We start from the raw sequence: 19,320 nt of genomic DNA on the forward strand, positions 1-19,320 counted from the left end.
TGCGGCCTCTCCCGTTGCGGAGCACAGGCTCCGGATGCGCAGGCTCAGCGGCCATGGCTCACGGGCCCAGCCGCTCCGCAGCATGTGGGATCTTCCAGGACCAGGGCACGAACCCGCGTCCCCTGCATCGGCAGGCGGACTCTCAACCACTGCGCCACCAGGGAAGCCCCAGAGACTCTTGAGCTGGATGTGCTGGGCCGGAGGGTGGGTGTGGAGGAAGCTCCCACGGTGCGTCCGTCCTGGGACCTGGGCCTCAGCTCCTCCTCTGCTCCGAGTAATCCGTGTCCTTCCAACAGGCCCTTTCCGCACTCAGGCCAGGGTGGGTTCCTGCGGCCCATGGCGGTGCCCTCGCCCTCACGAGGCTCCTGGACTGGCCCTGGCATTTTCAGCTCATTTCCTGCCAGCCACCCTCAGCTCTTCACTCGTTCCACGGCGAGCAGAACACTTCCTCTCGGGTGGCTGTACCTCCCCGCCCCCCATCCTCTGCACAGAACAGTCTGCCCAGCCAGCTCCTGGTCACCTCTCCCGTCACATTTAATGTCACCTCCCCAGGCACATTTCTCACAAGCCACCGGATCTCCCTCATCGTAACACTTCCTGCACTTGTAGGGACCCCACGAGGGCAGGGATCACATTGTCTTGGCCACCTCTGAACCCCGAGCACCTGGCATATAGTTGGTGCTCAGTGAAGACAGGTGAATAAAGATGTAGCCCAAGTAGAATCAAACCCCTGGCTTATAAAGACCTTAACTGCCCCCCACACCTCAGCAGCACCCCATAGTCCTTCCCTGAAGTCCGGAAGAAGCCATCAGGCCTGAGATACTGTGTGCATCTTCCCCTCCTAACAGCAAGGAAAGGTCAGCCAGGGGCCTCCCACTGCCCCCCACCCAGGGATGCAGTCAGACAGACTCAATTCAGTTAACTTTTACCATTTATTCCCAAAGAGAGAAGGCATATAGCGTTCAGACACAACCAGATACAGTTTGGTCTGATTCAAATAGCTTAAAAAACAGATTCTCCTGAGCACCAGCCTGGTCCAGGGGACGGACCCAAGGGGCAAAGGCAAGGAACCAGCTAACGATCATTTCTATTTACGTGGAAAATCTCTGCACAATTAAAAAATTAAAGTCGTTGGGCCAGTCCAGTGAAGAGGTAATAAGGTGTTTATTAAAAACTTTTTCACCCGGAGGCAGTTAACATTTATAATTTAAAACCCAGCCCACTACAAAAAGGGGGGAGACGGGGATAAAAACTGTGCAACATTGACAAAAGGACCGAGAGAGTCAAGGCCCGAGGAGGGAGAGCCCCAGGGGCCTGGGGTCCCTCGTCTCCCAAGGCCAGGAGCAGCAGCAGGGTGGGCAGTGGGGGTGCCCCCAGCCCCTGCACGGCCCAGTGCACGGGCCTCTCCAGGTGGGGCAGTGCCCCCAGGAAGAGCCGTCAGTAGTGTGTGTTCCTCGTACAGAAGGAGATAGAGCCACAGCAACTCAGGAGCATCCTGGGCAGGACAGGGGCCTCAGTCACCTGCCTGAGCCCAGACATGGAGGTTTTCGGGCAAGTGGGGGTTGTGTGTCAGGGCTGGGATGGGCCTAAGGGCCTTGGGGAGCAGGGACAGGGGCTCGTGTCCCTCCCATCCCTCCCCAGGAGCGTGCCCCACCCCACCGTGCAGCAGCACCCAGAGCCCCTACCTCCCCCATTGCTGAGGCCGTACCCCACGGCCACTCGCTGAGAACGCCAATCACCACAGCTCCTGCGTGGGCAAAGACAGGGCCGTCACCGTCCACGGGGGCTGCAGACAAGGACCCTCATTCCCAGAGCTTTCCCAGAACGTCTCCCGGCACCGGAAGCCTGAGAGTCACTCACCTTCGGTCTCCCTCCAGCGTGCTCTGGATCTCCTTCAGGACTCCTGCAGGGCAGGGGGCAGGGGTGGGGAGCAGAGGCGTGGTGAGGCCAGCTGGGGCTGGGCCAGACACCCCCCTTTCTTCCCCTTCTACTGATGGGGTGAACGGGCCTGCCCCCCTTCAGGAACACGGCCCTCGTTCCCACCCTGGCCTTCCAAGCATGCTCCCACCCCCCGCCCCGCACATCCCCCCTGCCAGCCAGCCCAGCAGCCCAGCAGCCCCTGCCCTGACTCACTCTCATCATTGAGCAGAGCGTGCTCCATCACGGGGCCCGACCTCCTCTCTGGAAGGCAGAGGCCAGGCCAGGTGAGCCTTGGGCCCTCCTCTGCCCCAGCTCCCTGCTTCTGGGGGTGGGGTTGCTGAAGCCTGAGCCCAGGACTGGAAGGGAAGCTGTTTCGACTCCCAGCCCGAACACCACCTGCTCACCTGGGATCCCCTTCCCTCCCCAGGTGTGCTCACAACGCCTCGGCCCCCACACGCCCCTGGCCCCAGAGAGGCCTGTCTTACCCTCTCCATCACTCTGGCTCCCTGAGTTCCTGTGGAGAAGAGACAGTAAGGATCGGGGGCACCAGGCTCCCCGTTCCGGAAAGCCCTGGTCCCACGAAGAATGAGGTCGACTGACCAGCTTGCATGGGAGGGTGCGGCATACAAAGGGGGGCCAGGAGGCAGGGCTGGGAGGGTGGGCTGAGTTCACGGGGGAAGGGGACTCCGGGCAGCCCCCAGGGGGCACCCCAGGGAGGGTGGGGTGAAGAGGGGCTGGAGCAAAGGCCACCTGCCCTTTTACCCACCTGGCTCGGCCCGAGGCCTCCTCAGGGCCCGATCTGTCGCGGAGACGGCTGTGGTTCTTCGCTTCTGCTGAATCCACCAGGCACCGGGGCTCAACCAGCCACTTGGTGGAGAGAGAGAAGCGCTCAAACTCGGAGGGTGAGATCAGGTAGAAACCTGGGGGGTGGAGAAGCCTGGCAGGTGAGGCCAGCCTGAGTCTCCCGGGCCTTGTGGCTGCCAACAGAGCTGCCCCCGCCAGGGGGCATTAGGGGCCAGAGCCTCCCAAAGTTCTCTGCCTGAGGAGCCTGGCCTTGACCGGAATACCCCCGACTGCCCTTCCCAGCAGCCCTCGCAGCACAGCAGGAGCCCCAAACGCAGCCCTGCGGGCAGAGGTCCCGACGCGCCCACCGCCTGCACACCTTGGCCGTATTTGGTGAAGACGCAGGAGGCGATGCCGCTGACGTCCTCCCGGCGGATGCAGCTGTACCGCACCTGGGGCTTGAGCAGGGGCAGCGAGACCACCTGGATGTCGCCCAGGTTGGTGAGGACAGCCAGGTGATGTTCCCCGTAGTCCTCGGCTCGAGAGCTGCCGAAGCGGGCCGCACTGACCCGCCGCACCCGCGAGCCCTCCAGGGCGGTCAGCTTCAGCTTCAGCCTGGCACTGACCTTGGGCAGCGTGAACACCTAGGGCACAGGGCAGCCGGTCACACCTGCAGCCAGACCAGTCTGCAGAGCTTCATCCAGTCAAGCGAGGACTTCCCGCTTCCCTGCCCGATGCTGCCGCTGGGCCTGGTCCTCAGATGTGTGGTCGCTGCACTCAGACTACGAGGACGCCAGGGCCTCTTCTTTCCCTGTCTGTGTTTTCTGTCCCTTCCCCAGACACAGGTCCTGCTTCAGTGTCCCCACCACTGACCCTGGGGCCCGGGGGCTCCATCAAGACCCCACTTCTTTCCTGTGCCTCTGCAGCCCTCACACAGCAACTACAAACACAACGTTAAGTGAGCCCCAGCCGTTGTCACGTGTGCCGGGGATTCCCGGGGGACCCCACCTCCTCCCATAAGGCACCTTGAACTGCTCCTCCGACACGACAAGCAGCTGGTGGCTTCCCTGCATGTCGGGGCTCTTTGACAGGTCGTGGGCCACTTCCAGGGGCTCGGGAAGGGGCACACTGTGTCCGTCCAGCACCAGGATGCCCACCACGGGCGCTCGGTGCATCAGCTGGATCTCCTTGGCTGCAGGGACGGAGGTAGGCGGTGGGGCTGGTGGTTGGGCGGAGGACGAGGCCGGAGACACCACCCCGCTCCCAGCCGAGGCAGACAAGTGCTCTCCCCCTGCCCAGCACTCACCCTGCTCCGCCCGCACCGGCTCATCCATTCTCCGCTCGGCGGGGGGCACACGCAGGGCAAAGGCATAGACGGTACCTCCGTTGGTGCCAGCCCACAGTGAGGGGCAGTGGCGGGAGCCTGCCAGGAGGCAAAGGTTTACATCTAACCCCTGGCTCTGGGGGTCAGGGGGAGCCAGGAGACCTGGCTCACTACCTGTGTGACTCCAAGGTCAAGTCAGCAAACTTTCATAAACCTCAATTTCTTCCTCTGTAAAATGGAGCTGCTGTGGGCCCTGCCTACCTCCTGGATGTAGACGGGAAAGGCTGGGAAGGCTCTCTGACAACCAAGAGCCCCATGCTGATGATCCCAAACCCAGGACAGCTCGGCCCTCGAGATACAGCAGCAAACAGCCCTCAGCCCACCCTTGCCCTGGCAGGAGAAACAGCCAGAGAGCTTCTAGAGGGCCTACTGGGTACCAGCAAGTACGTGGCACGTCCCAACGCTCGCAGCCACTCTAGGAGGAAGCTATCCCTCCATTTTACAGGGGGAGAAGCGAGACCCAGAAAGGCTAAGTGACATGTTCAAGGTCACACTTCTAGAGAGTCGTGGAGCCTGGATACGAAGCCAGGGCGATCAGACTCGGAGACCCAGACACGGGAGGGAAAGGGGCGGGCGGGGGCTCCAGTCTCCCCTTGCTCACAGGGGGAACCCCTCTTAGGGGTGCACCAACCAGCAGCCTCCGACACACCCTCACGCCAGAGGGCCCCCCACCTCAAGCTGGCCACTCACTGTCCCTCAGGTAGGTGTCAGCGAAGTAGAGGGTCCGGACAAAGCCCGTGAAGGAGTCCTCCGCCGAGCGGGCCTCGATCTTGCGCTGCACGGGCGCCAGCTCCATGTTCTGCAGGCCAGGCCTCTCTGCCCTGCTGGTCCCCTCCTGCACCTGCAGTGGAGGGCGCCAGGCCTGAGGGTGGGCTCTGGCCTTCCTTCCCGGGGGCATCAGATTGCTCAACAGCGAGACTGCTGGGAAGACTGGCCACAGCCCCTGCCACCACCTGCCTGGTAATACTGACTGAGTACGTGACCCTGAGGCATTACAATGACTGCCTTTCACACTTAGGGAATCCAAGGCACAGAGAAGCAGTGTGACGGATCCGAGGTCACAGGGTTGGTGGGGGTCAGGGGTGGCCCAGAGCCCGTGTCTGTGGCCAAAGCAGGAGGGGCAGGGAGGGGTGGTTGGGACCTGCCGCTGGCTGCTCCGGGCTCTGCCCGGGCTCGTGGCCAGCCTTGGCTTCACCTCTCCCGGAGGGCCAGCAGGCCGCCGCTTCCTGCTGGACACCCGGCTGCGACGTATCCGGCGGAAGGACTGGCGCAGGGACTTCTTTAGGGACTTCACGCGGGACAGCGGGCCCTCCAAGGCTAGCTGGTCATTGGGGTGCAGCGTGCACCTGGGGGGACGTTGGGCCATCAGCGTGGCCAGGGCCTGAGGGACCTTGCCAATCCATACACCAATCCCAGACCCGGGCCCCGGCCACCCCGGGAGGTCTGCTCACTTGACAAAGACCTGCCGCCGCTGCTGGTGGTCAAAGAGGCCAAAGCCGTGGCTGGTGCCGAAGGCCACGAGCCGCCACTCGGAGTGCAGGGCCAAGGAGGTGACCACAGCCGGGGGCTGGCACTGCACCAACACAAAGGGCTGGAAGCCGGGCTCGAAGTGCACGGGCCCTGGGCGGGCACACAGGCGCTCGTGCCCCTTCCAGCGGTAGCCCTCCTGGTCCTGCAGCAGGTCGGCCTCCACCTGCTCCACGGCGTGCTCCGCCTCCTCATCATTCAGCTCCAGCACCAGCACCTGGGCGGGGCGGCAGAGGGGCTGAACCACTCCCCCCCGGCACCAAGGGACAGCAGGACCTCAGGGACCCTAACGGCAGGGGCGGCAAAGGACCCAAGATCCACGCCAAGGCCAAGGGTCAGAAGTGCCCAACCTCTGGCTCTTAATCCTGATTTCTGGAGGAGAAAGGCCTCCCTCTAATGGGATCAGGGAACTTCTATTCACTGGGAGAAGTCAGAGCCACAGGGGCAGGTGATGCAGCAGGGGTGCACTCAGGAAGCTGGTTCCTGGCCCTGCTGCCCCCCAATACTGAGAAGGAAGCTCGTGGGCCTGGACGCTGCCCAAAGTCACCTGATCAGCCCTCCCCACTGCTCCCACGCCCAGCCCGGCCTGCTACCTGCCCTGCTGTGCCGGCCACAGCCAGGTAGCCACTGTATTTGCAGAGGAAAATCTTCTGGATGCCCAGCCGAGGATCGTCACTGTAGGGGTCGAAGGAGCCCACCTGACAAGGGAGAAGAGCTCCGTGAGGGGCCATAAGTGCTGGACCTGGCCCATCCCCGCCCTCCCTGGTTCCCAGGCTCCGGGCCTCACCTTGCGGAGGGGGGGCCACTCGTCCTCACCCTGGGCACTGAGGCTCTCGCTGGGGTCTGTGTCGGTGAGGAACACCCGTACGGTGCTGAGTTTGTAGAGCAGCTGCAAGCAGACGCCCGAGGCATCCCAGAACCGCACTGTGCCGTCCTCGTGCCTGTGGGCAGAGCCCGCCTGCCGCCCGTGAGAAGGATGCCGGGCCAGGGGTGCCCAGGACTGGCACGCACACCCCCTGAGCTCCGCTCCCACCCCACACGTCCCACTAGGCAGGAGAGTACGATCAACATCACCTACCCTGTGAGCAGCAGGTCCCTCTGGGGTGGGGCCGGGGCCAGGCTGGTGCCACCGTCAATGGGCCACTCCTGGAGAAGATGATGGAGAAGTTCATGGGAGAGCCTGGCTCTGGGCTGGGGCGGGGCTGGGGCCGGGGCCAGACCTACCATGGTGGAGAAGTGTGTGTTCTGCCGGCTGCCGGCAGCGATGATGCGCTCCCACAGCTTCAGGGGGATGTTGGAGACATGGTGGGAGCAGGTGATAGCGGAGCAGTGCAGGGAGGCCAGGTAGGGAGGCTGGACCGGTGGCCAACCAGCCGTCTGCAGGTCAATCACGACCAGCTCCTCCTCAGCCAGCACTACCAGGGCATAGGGCTCATCAAAGGCTGTGGGGACAGGCCAAGGGTCAGGGGCTGCAGGAGCCACTGGGAAGCAGTCTGTCCAGCCTGGCCCTGTAGAATCTGAGGCTCTAGGGTTGGAGCCAGGGAACCCACATTTTAAAAGCAAGCTCCAAATCCAACAATGCATAAAAAGAATTATATGCCACGACTAAGTGGGATTTATCCCAGGTATGCAAGGCTGCGTCAACTTTTGAAAATCAATTAATGAAACCCATTGCATCAAGAGGCTAAAAAAGAGAAATCGGGAACTCCCTGGTGGTCCAGTGGTTAGGACTCCACGCTCTCACTGCCAAGAGTCCGGGTTCAGTTCCTGGTCAGGGAACTAAGATCCCACAAGCCGTGTGGTGTGGCCAAAAAAAAAAAAGAAAAATCACATGATCATAGCGATAGATGCAGAAAAACTATTTGACAAAACCCAACATCCATTTATGATTAAAAAAAAAAAACTCTCAGTAAACTAGGAATAGAGAGGAACTACCTCAACTTGATAAAGAATATCTACAAAAAAACCTATGGCGGGCTTCCCTGGTGGCGCAGTGGTTGAGAGTCCGCCTGCCAATGCAGGGGACGCGGGTTCGTGTCCCGGTCCGGGAGGATCCCACATGCCGCGGAGCGGCTGGGCCCGTGAGCCATGGCCGCTGAGCCTGCGCGTCCGGAGCCTGTGCTCCGCAACGGGAGAGGCCACAACAGTGAGAGGCCTGTGTACCGCTTAAAAACAAAAAACAAAAAACAAAACTATGGCTAATGTAATACTTAATGGTGAGAAACTTGAAGCTTTCCCACTGAGATCAGGAACAAGGCAAGGTTGCCTCCTCTCACCACTCATTTTCAAGTACTAGCTAATGCAGTAAGACAAGAAAAGGAAATAGAAGGCATACAGATTGGGAAGAAAGAAGTAAAACTGTCTTTGTTCACAGATGACATGATCATCAATGTAGAAGATCTAAAAGAATCGACCAAAAACTTGCCCTGGCTCCCAGCATGCTGTCAGGTATGAGGAGGGAAGAAGAGGCTGAGAAAGGAGGAAAAGCAGGTTCAGAGTCTTGCTCCAAAGGGCCACTGGTGAGGCTGGGAGAACACAGCCCAGGGTGTCCTGAGCAGGCCTGCCTCCCTCACCTGGAGGCCTCGGGCCTGTCAGGTCAGAGTCATCTAGAGAGGAGGCCCGCCCTCCTGGAGATCTCCCGCCAGGCCTCCTCTCTAGGTTTCGACACCAGCCCTTTCTGGTCTTGCCTGTCACCCAATTTAGAAAGCTGACTCAGGGATTTGTTGGGCTGGCTGAGTTCCAGGAGACCAGCTCAGCTGGCCCACACTGCTACCTGCCCCAGCCCCCAAGGAGAGCTTCACCATGTCCAGGCCAGGAACCCTTTGCCTCAGCCGGGTGGGTATTAAGCCCAACAGTGCAGATCTGCCCACCTTTGGGCCAAGTCCCAGCTGAGCTGGGGAAGGGCAAAGAGAGCTTGGGGTGGATGGGAGGTGTGGTCAGCAAGGACAAGCCACAGGCCAGCAAGGAAGGAGAGGGAGCAGCCTCAGGGACACAAAGAAGAGGCACAGTGGGACTTAGGGACTCAGGGGTGGCAGCTTTGGGAACGCCTGCAGGCCCTTCCTCTTTGTTTATGGGTGGGGGTGGGCCCGATCCCCACACCTCCCTGTGGCCTGCCCTCCACACTCACTCCCGCTCGCCTACCAGCCTCAGGGTCCGCCGCAATGAGGACAGTGAAGTCGATGACACGGGAGGTGAAGTCAAAGGCTGTCTGCTGGCCGTTGTGGACCACTGAGATGCAGTGGCGGTCCCCATAGCTGGCCCGCGGCATGCCGCCCTGGAAGATGGTGAAGGGCAACCTGGCAGGCACAGAAGAGCAGGGGGTGGGCTGCTGACACCGCCCCAGAAGCCAAGGGCTGAGCCAGCCGTGGGGTGGCCCTGTGACTGGCCTCTGCAGCAGGGCCTGGCATGAGGGCTGGCCTCAGTGTAAGTGCTCACTCAAGGTCCCCAGGAGGGGCTGGGGCGGACCCCAGTCTCTTCCCAACTCAACAGCCCAGGAGAACTTGGGGGCCAGCAGCGGAGCACGCAGGCTGCAGGCTCTGAGTCTCTGCCGCCACTCCCGTTTCAACCAGAGTGCCCTCTGTCCCCCTTTTCTGCTTATACATCAGGTCTCCCTGTATGATTCTGTTTGAAGAAACAGGTCTGCTCCTAAGACAGAGTTTGGAACCTGCTGATTTGAATCATCTCTCCAGGAGGGTGGAAGGGAAAGAATGGGAATGAGTTTTCAGGAATTAGTCAGAGAGAGGTAATGAACGGCCCCCCCTCCCTTCCCTGGAGACCCGGATACGAGACCCAAAGGCAAGTCACTAGGCACCATCTCCCCCAGGCAGAGGTTTGAGCAGCCTTTCCAGCTCCCCAGGAAAGCTCTAGAAAGGGGACAGGACAGAGCACTGATACCTACCCCTGCTTGGTGGTCAGCCAGAAGATTTTGGTAATAGCTTTGCAAGGAAAAGGGCCTAAAAGAAAATGAAATACCTTGAACGGTCCTCCCGCTCTCAGAGGCCCGTGGGTCTGCAGCACAGATCCCGCACACCCAGGGAGCAGATCTAGGCTCGGGAGTCTTGCTCTGAGCATTTCCCAGAGAAAGCCACAGTGGGTATCAGAAAACCTGCTGTGTGGCTTTGGACACAGACTTCACCATCTCTGGGCCCCAGGTTTTGCTTCTGTGAGTTGGACATCTACACCTGAAAGCAGGAGAGACTGACTGGGGCCAGAGAGGACACCGCCTTGCTCACTGGAAGGCGGTCCCAGGTGGCGGGCAGAGCACTGACCGTAAGGCACACAGCTGCGCAGGGGCTCCGGTTGCAGGGTGTCACTGGACACGGGCCACTGGCAGTAGCTGCCATCAGAATGGCAGCTGACAATCAGATGGCCGTCCCGCTGCCAGCAGACGTTCTCCAGTTGCTTCATGGTGGGAAAGGAGAGAGAGTGCGCGAAGGCTGGGATCAGGGGTGCGGTTCCATCGCCTGCAGCCCCAGGCCTCAGACGGGGGCTGGATGTGTTATGTGGGGCCTGGGAGAACTATGTGGGCACCCCTACCTGGCTGCTGAGGAAGTGACAGAGCACACAGCTGCCCTGTAGGTCCCAGATGACGACAAGGCCCCGGCTGTAGCCAATGAGGATCTGGTTGGGGTCCCGAGGATGTTCCTGCAGGGCCTCCACCATCTCAAATGCCCGCCTGTGGCGGACCTCCTCTGGCAACCTGGGCGAGGGGAGCGCCGTGAGCCCACGTCACCGTCCACCGACGGGGCGTGGCTGAGAGCATGGCACAGCCACGCCCGGCATCCCTGAAGCAGCGGGCACGGAATGTGCCAGCATGGAAAGGCTGCCAGGACACATCATCAAGGGGAGAGAGAAGCAACGCAAAGAACAGGGCAGCGATAGAGAAAACCCCCTAAGGACGCAAACGCAGGTGGCACAACTCTAAGGAAAAGCAAGGAAGTGACTTCCAGAAAAGTCGATGTGGTGGTTATCTCTGGGGGAGGGAGGGAGCTGTGACAGAGAAGGGCAGGTGGGGGACCCTGGGGGGCTGGAAAACTTTTGTGTTTGCCCAGAGTTGGCTGCAGAGATGCTCACTTAACAAGAATCCATTATACTGTACATTCAAACTTAGTGCCTTTCGGTAAGGTGTTGGTGTTTCATAAAAAAAAAGTTGTTAAGGCCTACAAGACAGAACTCTCTGTATCAGTTGGCCTGGCCTTGAGCCTTGACCCCCTCCTCCTTTTCTGGGCCTGGAATGCTGATGTGAAGTTTGGAGGTGCTACCGCCAGCAGAAGACCATGAGGTGGCAGGCAGAGGACCAAGAGCCAACACGGAGGAGGGCGAGTAGGAAATGGAAAGAGCCTGGATCCCAAGGGCATTTCTACGCTCAAACCCAAGCCAAACCCTCTACATTTAGAACAAGATTTAGACCAACAGGAGGGGTTCCCAGGGCACCCAGGCTGGGAAAGCCCAGCAGGGGCCCCTCCTCGACTAGACTCCCACCGGCGCGGGTACGGTGGGCACTGGTACAGCCACACACTGAGGAGCAGGTCCTTCCGCCGTCCTGCCCACAGGCCAGGCGCCCCGGCTGAGCACCAGCCGTGCCTGCCACCCTGTAAACAGTGCTGCTCTGACCATGGTCACGCTGCCCTGACTACCGTGCCCAGTGCTCAGAGGGACCCGGCCCCAAGCAGGAATCCTCCCAACCCAGCAATGCCCAGCCCTGCTTGACCATCACCCGGGGCCTGATGACTATGAGTGTTACAAGCCTGGTCCAGAGCCCTTAGGAAGGTCGGGCCTGAAGCAGCTCCACAGCCCAGCACCCCGGCCTCCTCCCTGCCCTCCTTCACTGCAGAACACTCCACGGCCATCAACCTGGCTCCCGTGGGCTCCTGCCGGACTCCTCCATCCCCTCCTGTTTTGGGCCCTGGCCCCCCTCCACACCCAGACCTGATCTGACTCCCTCCCTCCCACGGACACCACCATTAACGAGCAAAGATTCTGAAACGATCTCAAGAAACCTACAGGTTGTGGCCGCCAGGGATTCGGGGCCATGGAGCCTGCATGCAAACGAACATGTGGCAGAGACTCCAAAACACAAGCATCAGCAGAAGCTGCCCAGCTGATGCAGGGAGGTCTGGGCCCCGTCTGCCCCACTGTGGAGCCCCAGGGCTTTGAAAGAGGTGGTATCAGTGCCAAGAACGCTGGACTGAGCGTTGATATCATTGCACAGTCATTTTGAGCCTTGTTTTCCTTTTAAATGAGGTGACAAGTTACTCCCAAGACCCCTTTTAGTGCTGGGATGCTAACTCTTTTTTGGGGGTGAGATTCTCAATTTGGGGGACAGGGGGAGAGCTGAGAGTCTGTCCTCCCATCCCTACAGACTTCCCAGGAGAAAAATTATAAGCTCCTGAGGCGTAGCCGGGATGGAAAGGAGAAGGCCACTCGAGGGGACAGGTTCCTCAGGGCACGAGGGTCTCCGGGCCCAGGGCTCACCGCTGCAGCACGGCATCTGAGCTGATCGTCCGGTCCTCCAGCGCGCGGAAAGCCGGCAGCTGCACCACGAACACACTGCCGCTCTCGGTCCCCAGGTAGAGCAGCTGGCAGGAGGAATGCGGCAGGACCACAGTGATCTGTGTGGCACTGGGGGCGGCCCTGCAGACGGGAATGATGGTCCGTGAGCTGGCCCTGCCCCGGCAGGGGGGACCCACAGATAGGATCCCCCGACTCCCTCTGCGGCCCCAGGGAAGGCCATGCCTGCCGGGGGAAGCAGGCCCGTGAGGTCCTTTGATGGGGTCCAGCGACTCAGGCCCGGACAAACATATTGGTTTTTTTTCTGCCAAGACAGGAGACAGATGGCAGAGAGCTGGGGCTAAGAAGCAGAAAAGAATCCCTTGGCGCCTCCCGCGTAGGCTCTGTGTGGGGATGGGGGGAGGCGGGCCACAGCCCTGCCAGCTCCTCCCAGGGCACCCTGGAGTTGGTGCACGGGTCAGGCTGGCTAGGAGAGCAAGAAGACTGAGTTCTTACCCCGGGGGGCCACGCAGCGTGAAACTCTCATCTTCCTGCAGCTCTGACACCCCGCTTTTGACCTTCAGGCTCCACAGGTGCAGGCTGTTGTCGTCCAGCAGGGTGACCAGCTGGCACTAGGCAGGAAACGGGGCAGAAGCGTGCTGTCTCGTTAACCAGGGAGGGACAGCATTCACCGTGACCTTTACACACTGGGGCGGCCCAGCCTGTGCGGGTCATTTCAAAGAGCCCCAGAACCAAGAGACCCCTGGCTACTGTTAGAGTGGCCGTGAACCACAGCTGGGGAAAGGCAGGTTTGTCCCGGGTCCTCCCATCAGCACCAAACCCAGGGCCACCAAATGCCTGCCTTTCCATACATCCTTTCTGGGAGATGGGAAAGTAAGAAGGGCATGGGGGCAGGGGGGCCTCACCTGGCCAGGCAGGAAGTGGATCTGCACTACCGCATTGTTCTCACGGTGCAGCCCCATGAACTCCACCCCTGGGGCACCATAGCTAGGAGTAGCAGGCTCAGGAAAAGCTCCAGAAGGCAGGACACCACCCATTGGCCTGCCCGCTGGGCCCACGTGGCAAGGAGTGTAAATACCCAGCAGCAGAGAAGGGCTGCTGGATGCGGGGGGGTGTTTAGGGTGGGGAGGGGACAGCAGGGGGCCTGGCCTGAAGGCACTGGGCCAGTAACCTGACCCCTGAGGGTAAAGCCAGCCAACCAGGGAGAGCTGTCGCAGCCAGGAGGGGTGAAGCATTATCCTGGCAACTGCTAGGCTGTTCACTGTACCCCTGTCCCCCGCCCCACCGAAACCCATAACCTGAACTGCAACAGGCTGTCAGCTACCACGTGGTGGCACCTGTGAGAAGAGGCACAGGGCACCCGTGGACCCACCTACGGCAGTCATGGCCGTGAGTCTTGGCGCTGAGAATCGTAACCAGGATATGGCCGTGGCCTGGCGATGATTAACCAGCTGAGGGCGGGCTGAGTCGGTGGAAGCCGGGCCTCTGACCTCCTGTGTACACACCCCCTGCAGCCTTGTGCTGCTGACTTGCACCCCCAGGCTCCCCGCACCTGCCCTGCAGCAAAGGAGGGAGTTACAGCTTTACTGGAGGAGGTGCCGGCTGGGCTCTCCACGGGTGGTCCCCCACCTCCCAATTCCCCTAGGTCCCACCCTGGGGGCTCAGGTCAGATTCAGGGGTGGGACTCCCAGACTCGTAGCGCAGCCTAGGCCAGAGGACCCGAGCAGCGATTCCCCATCCTGGGACCTGTGGGCTTGCCTCTGAAATGGACCCACTGGACCACGTCCAGCCTCAGGCCAGGGAAGGACTGTCCCCACCAACTAGGAGTCCACTCGTGTGTGTGTGTGTGTGTGTGTGTGTGTGTGTGTGTACACGCGGGGGTGTGTGCAGGGTCGGGGATAGAATCTGGAAGAGTAGCTGCCTTAGCACAGCTCCTCTAACCCAAGGCCACCCTGTCTCTGGTTTGGACAGAGCCCTGGGCCCAGTCTACGGATCCTTTGGGGGTGGGGCCCATCCCTGGCCTCCACTTACTGCGTTCGGGGCTGACTCCCAAGAGGGTATTTGGAACATGCCGGGAACAAGAGGGGTCAACTGCAACTTGCTTTTCTATGGAGAGTTGGGGGAGTCCTTCCTGAATCTCACCAATGCCAAGGCCCCTGGCCCTTCCAGGGCATCCCTGGGTGGGAGCTGGGAGAACGGAAAGGATACAGCTTGATGGCTCCGGAGCGGGTGCCGATGGCCAGGATGCGCAGAGAGGGGCTGTAGCCGAGGGCGCTGGGCTGGTGCGGGAAGCCATGCTCCACCGTCTGCAACAAAAACCAGGCAGGCATGGGCCTGTAGATACGTCCCCTCTGCTCTTCCATGGCCGGGGGCAGGAGGTCAGTGCCGGAGGGAGGAGCCGCAGCAGAGAGCCACCCCCAGCAGGAAGAAGGAATCCAGTCTCGTTCAGGTCCCCACCGGGACCCACCTGGGCCCCACCCTCAGTCCATTCCTGACCCGGTCCTTGGCCACATGGCCCTCCCTGGGAGCCCATTCTCCCGGGACACCGTGCTGGCCCCTTGCTCTCCAGGAATCTGACCTGGTTCCTCCACCACCCGTACTGTGGGCCACCCACCCAGCCCTCCTGCAGGGGTGCGGGGGAAGCTCTGGGGGGCTGGCACAGGGGAGGCACCAGGTGGCTCAGGAAGCCCAGCTGCACTGCAGCTCCAGGCGGGCCCCTGGGGTCCGACGGAACCCACAGCTGCCCTTCCCGACTCTGGGCCGCCCGAGGCTCCTCCAGCACTGAACATCTGCTCTGTCTCAAGTGCCTCGTTGCCACTATGAGTTCTCTCCCACCATCTTCCCAGGGAGGAAGCTTCTGGAGTGTTGTTGCAGACACATGCCTTGGCTCAGTTCTTATTATAGAAATAATACGCACTGTAGAAAACTTGGAACATATAAAGGAGTTTGAAAAAGAAGACAAAAATCACCCACACTCCCACTACTGGAGTAACCCTTCCTAACAAGGGTGTGTATCCGACTGTAAGCGTGTGTGGGCCTATACTTAAAAACAGACACCTCAGAGAAAGACAAATGCTGTATGATATCACTTACATGTGGAATCTAAAAAATACAACAAACTAGTGAATATAACAAAAAAGAAGCAGACCCACAGATATAGCGAACAAACTAGTGATTACCAGTGGGGAAGGGTGTTAAAATTTTTTTTAGATTTTGGGACTTCCCTGGTGGTTAAGACTTGGCGCTTCCACTGCAGGGGGTGAAGGTTCAGTCCCTGAACTAAGATCCTGCATGCAGCGTGGTATGGCCAAAAAAAAAAAAAATTATATATATATATATATATATATATACACACACACACACATAATTTTAAAATGTTTTAAATAAAAAATGTGAATAAAATAAAATAAAAACATATAGGAAAGGACAAAAAAAAAAACCCAGAGACCTAACTGGGACCATGCCACATGAATATACATACAGACACATAGCTCTGTGGTCTGTTTTTCCACCTATAGCCAGCCCAGGCTGTTAAAAGCAGTAAAACGACTTTTATTTTTCATTTTCATCACATGGTATGGCTTGCGGAATCTCAGTTCGCCAACCAGGGATTGAACCCGGGCCATGGACAGTGCCGAGTCCTAACCACTAGACCACCAGGGAACTCCCTAAAACGACTTTTAAATGGCTGAAGAATATTCCTCGGGGGGGGGGGGGTGATGCCCTAACTCACCAGGCCTCTGTTATTGAACATTTACTTTGTTTTTAGAGGTTTTGTAATTGCCAGTTGCATCGATGACTATTCTTGGGCTCCTATCTCTGCCTGCAATTCAGTATTTCCTTAGGCCGGTGTCCCAGGGGTGGAATTACAGGTTAAAGAGGTATGGATGTAAGCACTAGAGATTGAGATTGACAAACCATCTTCGGGAATGTTTCCGGTTGTTTCTCAGTCAGCTAACCCCACTCCACCCACCCACCCCCACCTGCCAGGGGATACTGAACCTGTAGAGCTATAGATTCAAGCAGGACAGAGGATGCCAGCCAGCGATTTCAAAGTTTTGTGTTTTTTTTTTAAACCATGGAGACTGCCCTGCAGAAAAAGGGTGCACCAATGAGGCAGCTCTCCCTGAAGCCCAAGGCTCTACTCTGGGCTTCACCTGGCCTCCAAGGAGCAGAAAGAGATAAGTCCTGGTGACAGCTGGAGCGACAGCTTAGCAGACCCAACTGCTTTGCTGCCTGCCTGCCCACCCAGGCCAGTGGCTCGCGGAAGGGGGGCCCTGTGCTGGGGTTGGCCCAGGGATGAGAGCTCCAAAGAGTGCCTATTCTGGGGACACGTAGGTGTGAGGGCCTCACAGGCTTGGTTCTCTGCCAGGAACACAGTCTGCCCTTCAAATGGCTGTACCTGGAAGGGTCAGCTGGGAGGGCAGCAGCACACCAGCAGGAGCCCTCCCCCGGCCCGGCCCCCCAGGTTCTTGTTCAGCTATGTAAAAAATGCAGAGCCTGGAAAAGCCTTGGGGAGATAGCAGGGTATCTGGAATGTAAACATTTCCCAGGAAAAGGAGGGCAGGGCTCGAGACTCCATGTGTGGGACGAGCTTCCCCAGGAGCCCCCACTAGGCCTCGGCTGGCCCCAGGCTGCTGGGGCCTCAGGAAGTCAGAGACCCGAGCTCCAGAGAAGGTTCCTGGGATGACAGCATTCTCCCATCATCCCCAGCAGCCGCAGCTCAGGATCACAGTGTCTGGAATTTGGAGGACTCTGGGGGGAACACCCAGCAGGAGAGCCTGGTGGCCAGCAGGGGCCCAGACCCTGATGCCCAGTACAACAGCCACAAGCCGTGTGTAGATCCTGAGTCCTTGCACAAGCCGTGTGTAGATCCTGAGCACTTGCAATGTGGCAAGTGCCACAAAGGAACTGAACTTTTAATTTTATTTAATTTCCATTAACTTAAATTCAAGGATGGACCCTTAACTCAGTAATTAGAAAACTTCCCAGGTATGTTCTTGGGTTCCAAAGGAACAGGGGCTGGAGTCAGGCAGACCAAAGCTTTGAATCTCCTCTTTCAGCTGTAAATCTTCCAAACTCTAAACATAGATCACATATTCCTAAAGAAAATTTAATGGCCAAATTGAGATGTCCTGTAAGTAAAAAATGTACCTTTGTATTAAAAAAAAAATACTAAGAAAAAAATCTAATATCTATTGCCTACATGTTGAAACAATAATATTTTGGATATATTGGATTAAACAGAATATGTTATCAAAATAATGTCACTTGTTTAAAAAATTTATAATGCGCTTCTACAACATTTTAAATTACATATGTCTCATATTATATTCCTATGGGACCGAGGTGCTACCCTAGACATTTTTACCTCGGGCATCAGCAGGAAAGTCAAGCCAAAGAGAAAACAGCCTGCAGCTTTTTGTCAGGTGCTCAGGCCACACGTTACCCTATCAACTCACTGGCAGGAAGTTCTCCTGACATCTCACCTGAGTCCCACCTGCTGCGGATCAGCTCTTTTCCCAAACCCAGAGGGAGACAAAGGTCAGGCCCATCGTTCAGTCACTCATACTCATTCGTCATTTCTTCAGGGTCCGGAGGACACTATGCCACCCCTCACTCCCGAACCACCTTCTTTTCCATAGGCTGGTTTCAAAAGAACAGGAACTGAGTCAGGCCCATGAAACTTAGAATCTCCAATACCACCTAAAAGGTGAGTGGACTTGGACGAGCTGCTTTGCCTCATTTCACGTGTGGTAACCGGGATGATGCTAATGACCGCACTGAGCGGGGCTGTCCTTGGCTCCAACAAGACGAGCCTCAGGACAACCACCTGACCATGGCTGGAGGGCTCGGCTGGCCTCACAGCGCACACAAGCTTTGCCTTCCTTCAAAGGTTCTCCCTCATCCCCTCGTATCCCTCAGGGCATCTTCTCCAAGTTGACCAAGGGTCCCTCAAAAACAAAATAAGGGGAGGGAACTTCATGGTGACCCTAACTGGCTGGGGCCAAGAGGGTGGATTCAAATGTAAATAGCGTGGTGACAGGGGATTCCCCAGGTCCCAGAGGGGAAGCGACCCTGCTTCAACATGCAGATAAGACCCACAATCCCTGAATGAGGCAATATGATACGATGAGGTAAAGCGAATCATGAGGTCAGGGAACTGGTCAGGCAAGGAGGCGTGGGGACCCCAGGCCAGTTACTAGAGGCCCAGGGGGTCTTGCTGGGGATGAGGAAGGGAGTGATTTGGATATGGGGAGAGAACAGAGGTCAGTTAATTGGGGGAACGGGGAGAAGCCTGGGGAAGCAGGAAGTTTCCACGAGGCCCCTCTGCCTGCGCTCCGGCTGCCTCCCAAGGTGGGGTGCCCTTCCAATCCCCTGGTTCCCCCTCCCTCCGAGTCCTAACAGCCTTTTAAGACGTGGTTCCCCCCACTGGAGCAGCAGGTTCACGTGGACAGGGACCCCTCCAGGCTGGTTTAGGATTTAGGCACAGTTCCAGGACCCCAGAGCATAGAAGGTATCTGACCTCCCTTAAAGAAAGCAGCCCCCAGGGCACAGGAGGCACTCAGCCCCAGGGGGGGTCCTGCTGTGGACTTCCAAGGCACACAGCAACCCCGATCAGCCCTCCGCCCAGGACACCGGGCCCGGGGTTCCAGGGCCGGCATTCCCAGCCAGAGACCCCAGCCGCCTCCAGCTCAGGTTCAAGCTAGGAGGCTGACCAAAGTGGGGTGTCCTCCCCTACCTCCTGAGCTCAGCATCCAGCCTACCTGGCACTGCCCCCACCCTGCTACCTGGCTCAGGTGACCTCTGCCAAGGGAAGAGAGAACAATGAACTCTTTTGACAGAGAGCTGGGAAAGGAGAGATTTCTAGGAGCCGCCAAACTGCAACATTAGCCCGGTGTGGGAGAGAGAGAAAGCCCGTCTGTCTCACACCGGCTCCGGGACCCCATTTCAGGTTCCCGGAAGGGAGAGAGCAAAGGTGGTCTGTCTGAGAGCGAGGGGCCCTTCGTCCTGCCCCCAGCAAGGGGGGACCCTGTCCAAGATCGAGGGCTGAGGAGTCCCTAGCACTTGCTGGGGGGCAGGAAGGAAGGCTGCCCAGGGGCACGGGGTGGGAGGGTGCACAGGGGGTGGGCTGGGGGACAGGGAGGCACTGCCCCGAACGGGGTGTGGTCAGCCCAGATTCCTGGCGGTGGCAG

General features: G+C 58.7%; 1 protein-coding gene across 1 annotated transcript in view; it reads right to left on the bottom strand.

The window, feature by feature from the left end:
- Window positions 1–918: 918 nt before the first annotated feature.
- Window positions 919–19,320, bottom strand: part of LLGL2 (LLGL scribble cell polarity complex component 2) — a 32,954-nt gene continuing 14,552 nt past the window's right edge. Inside the window, exons 3-26 of the mRNA XM_079725430.1 lie at window positions 14,333–14,430; window positions 13,030–13,111; window positions 12,620–12,735; window positions 12,089–12,247; window positions 10,151–10,313; window positions 9,883–10,015; window positions 9,513–9,567; window positions 8,756–8,910; window positions 6,839–7,056; window positions 6,693–6,760; window positions 6,402–6,555; window positions 6,208–6,312; window positions 5,539–5,831; window positions 5,229–5,433; window positions 4,778–4,928; window positions 4,010–4,126; window positions 3,729–3,895; window positions 3,083–3,347; window positions 2,687–2,840; window positions 2,406–2,434; window positions 2,134–2,181; window positions 1,861–1,903; window positions 1,686–1,747; window positions 919–1,495 (exon numbers count right to left, since the gene is read on the bottom strand). Coding sequence (XP_079581556.1) covers window positions 1,485–1,495; window positions 1,686–1,747; window positions 1,861–1,903; window positions 2,134–2,181; window positions 2,406–2,434; window positions 2,687–2,840; window positions 3,083–3,347; window positions 3,729–3,895; window positions 4,010–4,126; window positions 4,778–4,928; window positions 5,229–5,433; window positions 5,539–5,831; window positions 6,208–6,312; window positions 6,402–6,555; window positions 6,693–6,760; window positions 6,839–7,056; window positions 8,756–8,910; window positions 9,513–9,567; window positions 9,883–10,015; window positions 10,151–10,313; window positions 12,089–12,247; window positions 12,620–12,735; window positions 13,030–13,111; window positions 14,333–14,430 — 3,051 coding nt within the window. The 3' untranslated portion in view covers window positions 919–1,484. The remainder of the gene's footprint in view (window positions 1,496–1,685; window positions 1,748–1,860; window positions 1,904–2,133; window positions 2,182–2,405; window positions 2,435–2,686; window positions 2,841–3,082; window positions 3,348–3,728; window positions 3,896–4,009; window positions 4,127–4,777; window positions 4,929–5,228; window positions 5,434–5,538; window positions 5,832–6,207; window positions 6,313–6,401; window positions 6,556–6,692; window positions 6,761–6,838; window positions 7,057–8,755; window positions 8,911–9,512; window positions 9,568–9,882; window positions 10,016–10,150; window positions 10,314–12,088; window positions 12,248–12,619; window positions 12,736–13,029; window positions 13,112–14,332; window positions 14,431–19,320) is intronic.

The sequence above is a fragment of the Hyperoodon ampullatus genome (assembly GCF_949752795.1).
Source record: "Hyperoodon ampullatus genome assembly, chromosome: 19".
NCBI classification, from domain to species: domain Eukaryota; kingdom Metazoa; phylum Chordata; class Mammalia; order Artiodactyla; family Ziphiidae; genus Hyperoodon; species Hyperoodon ampullatus.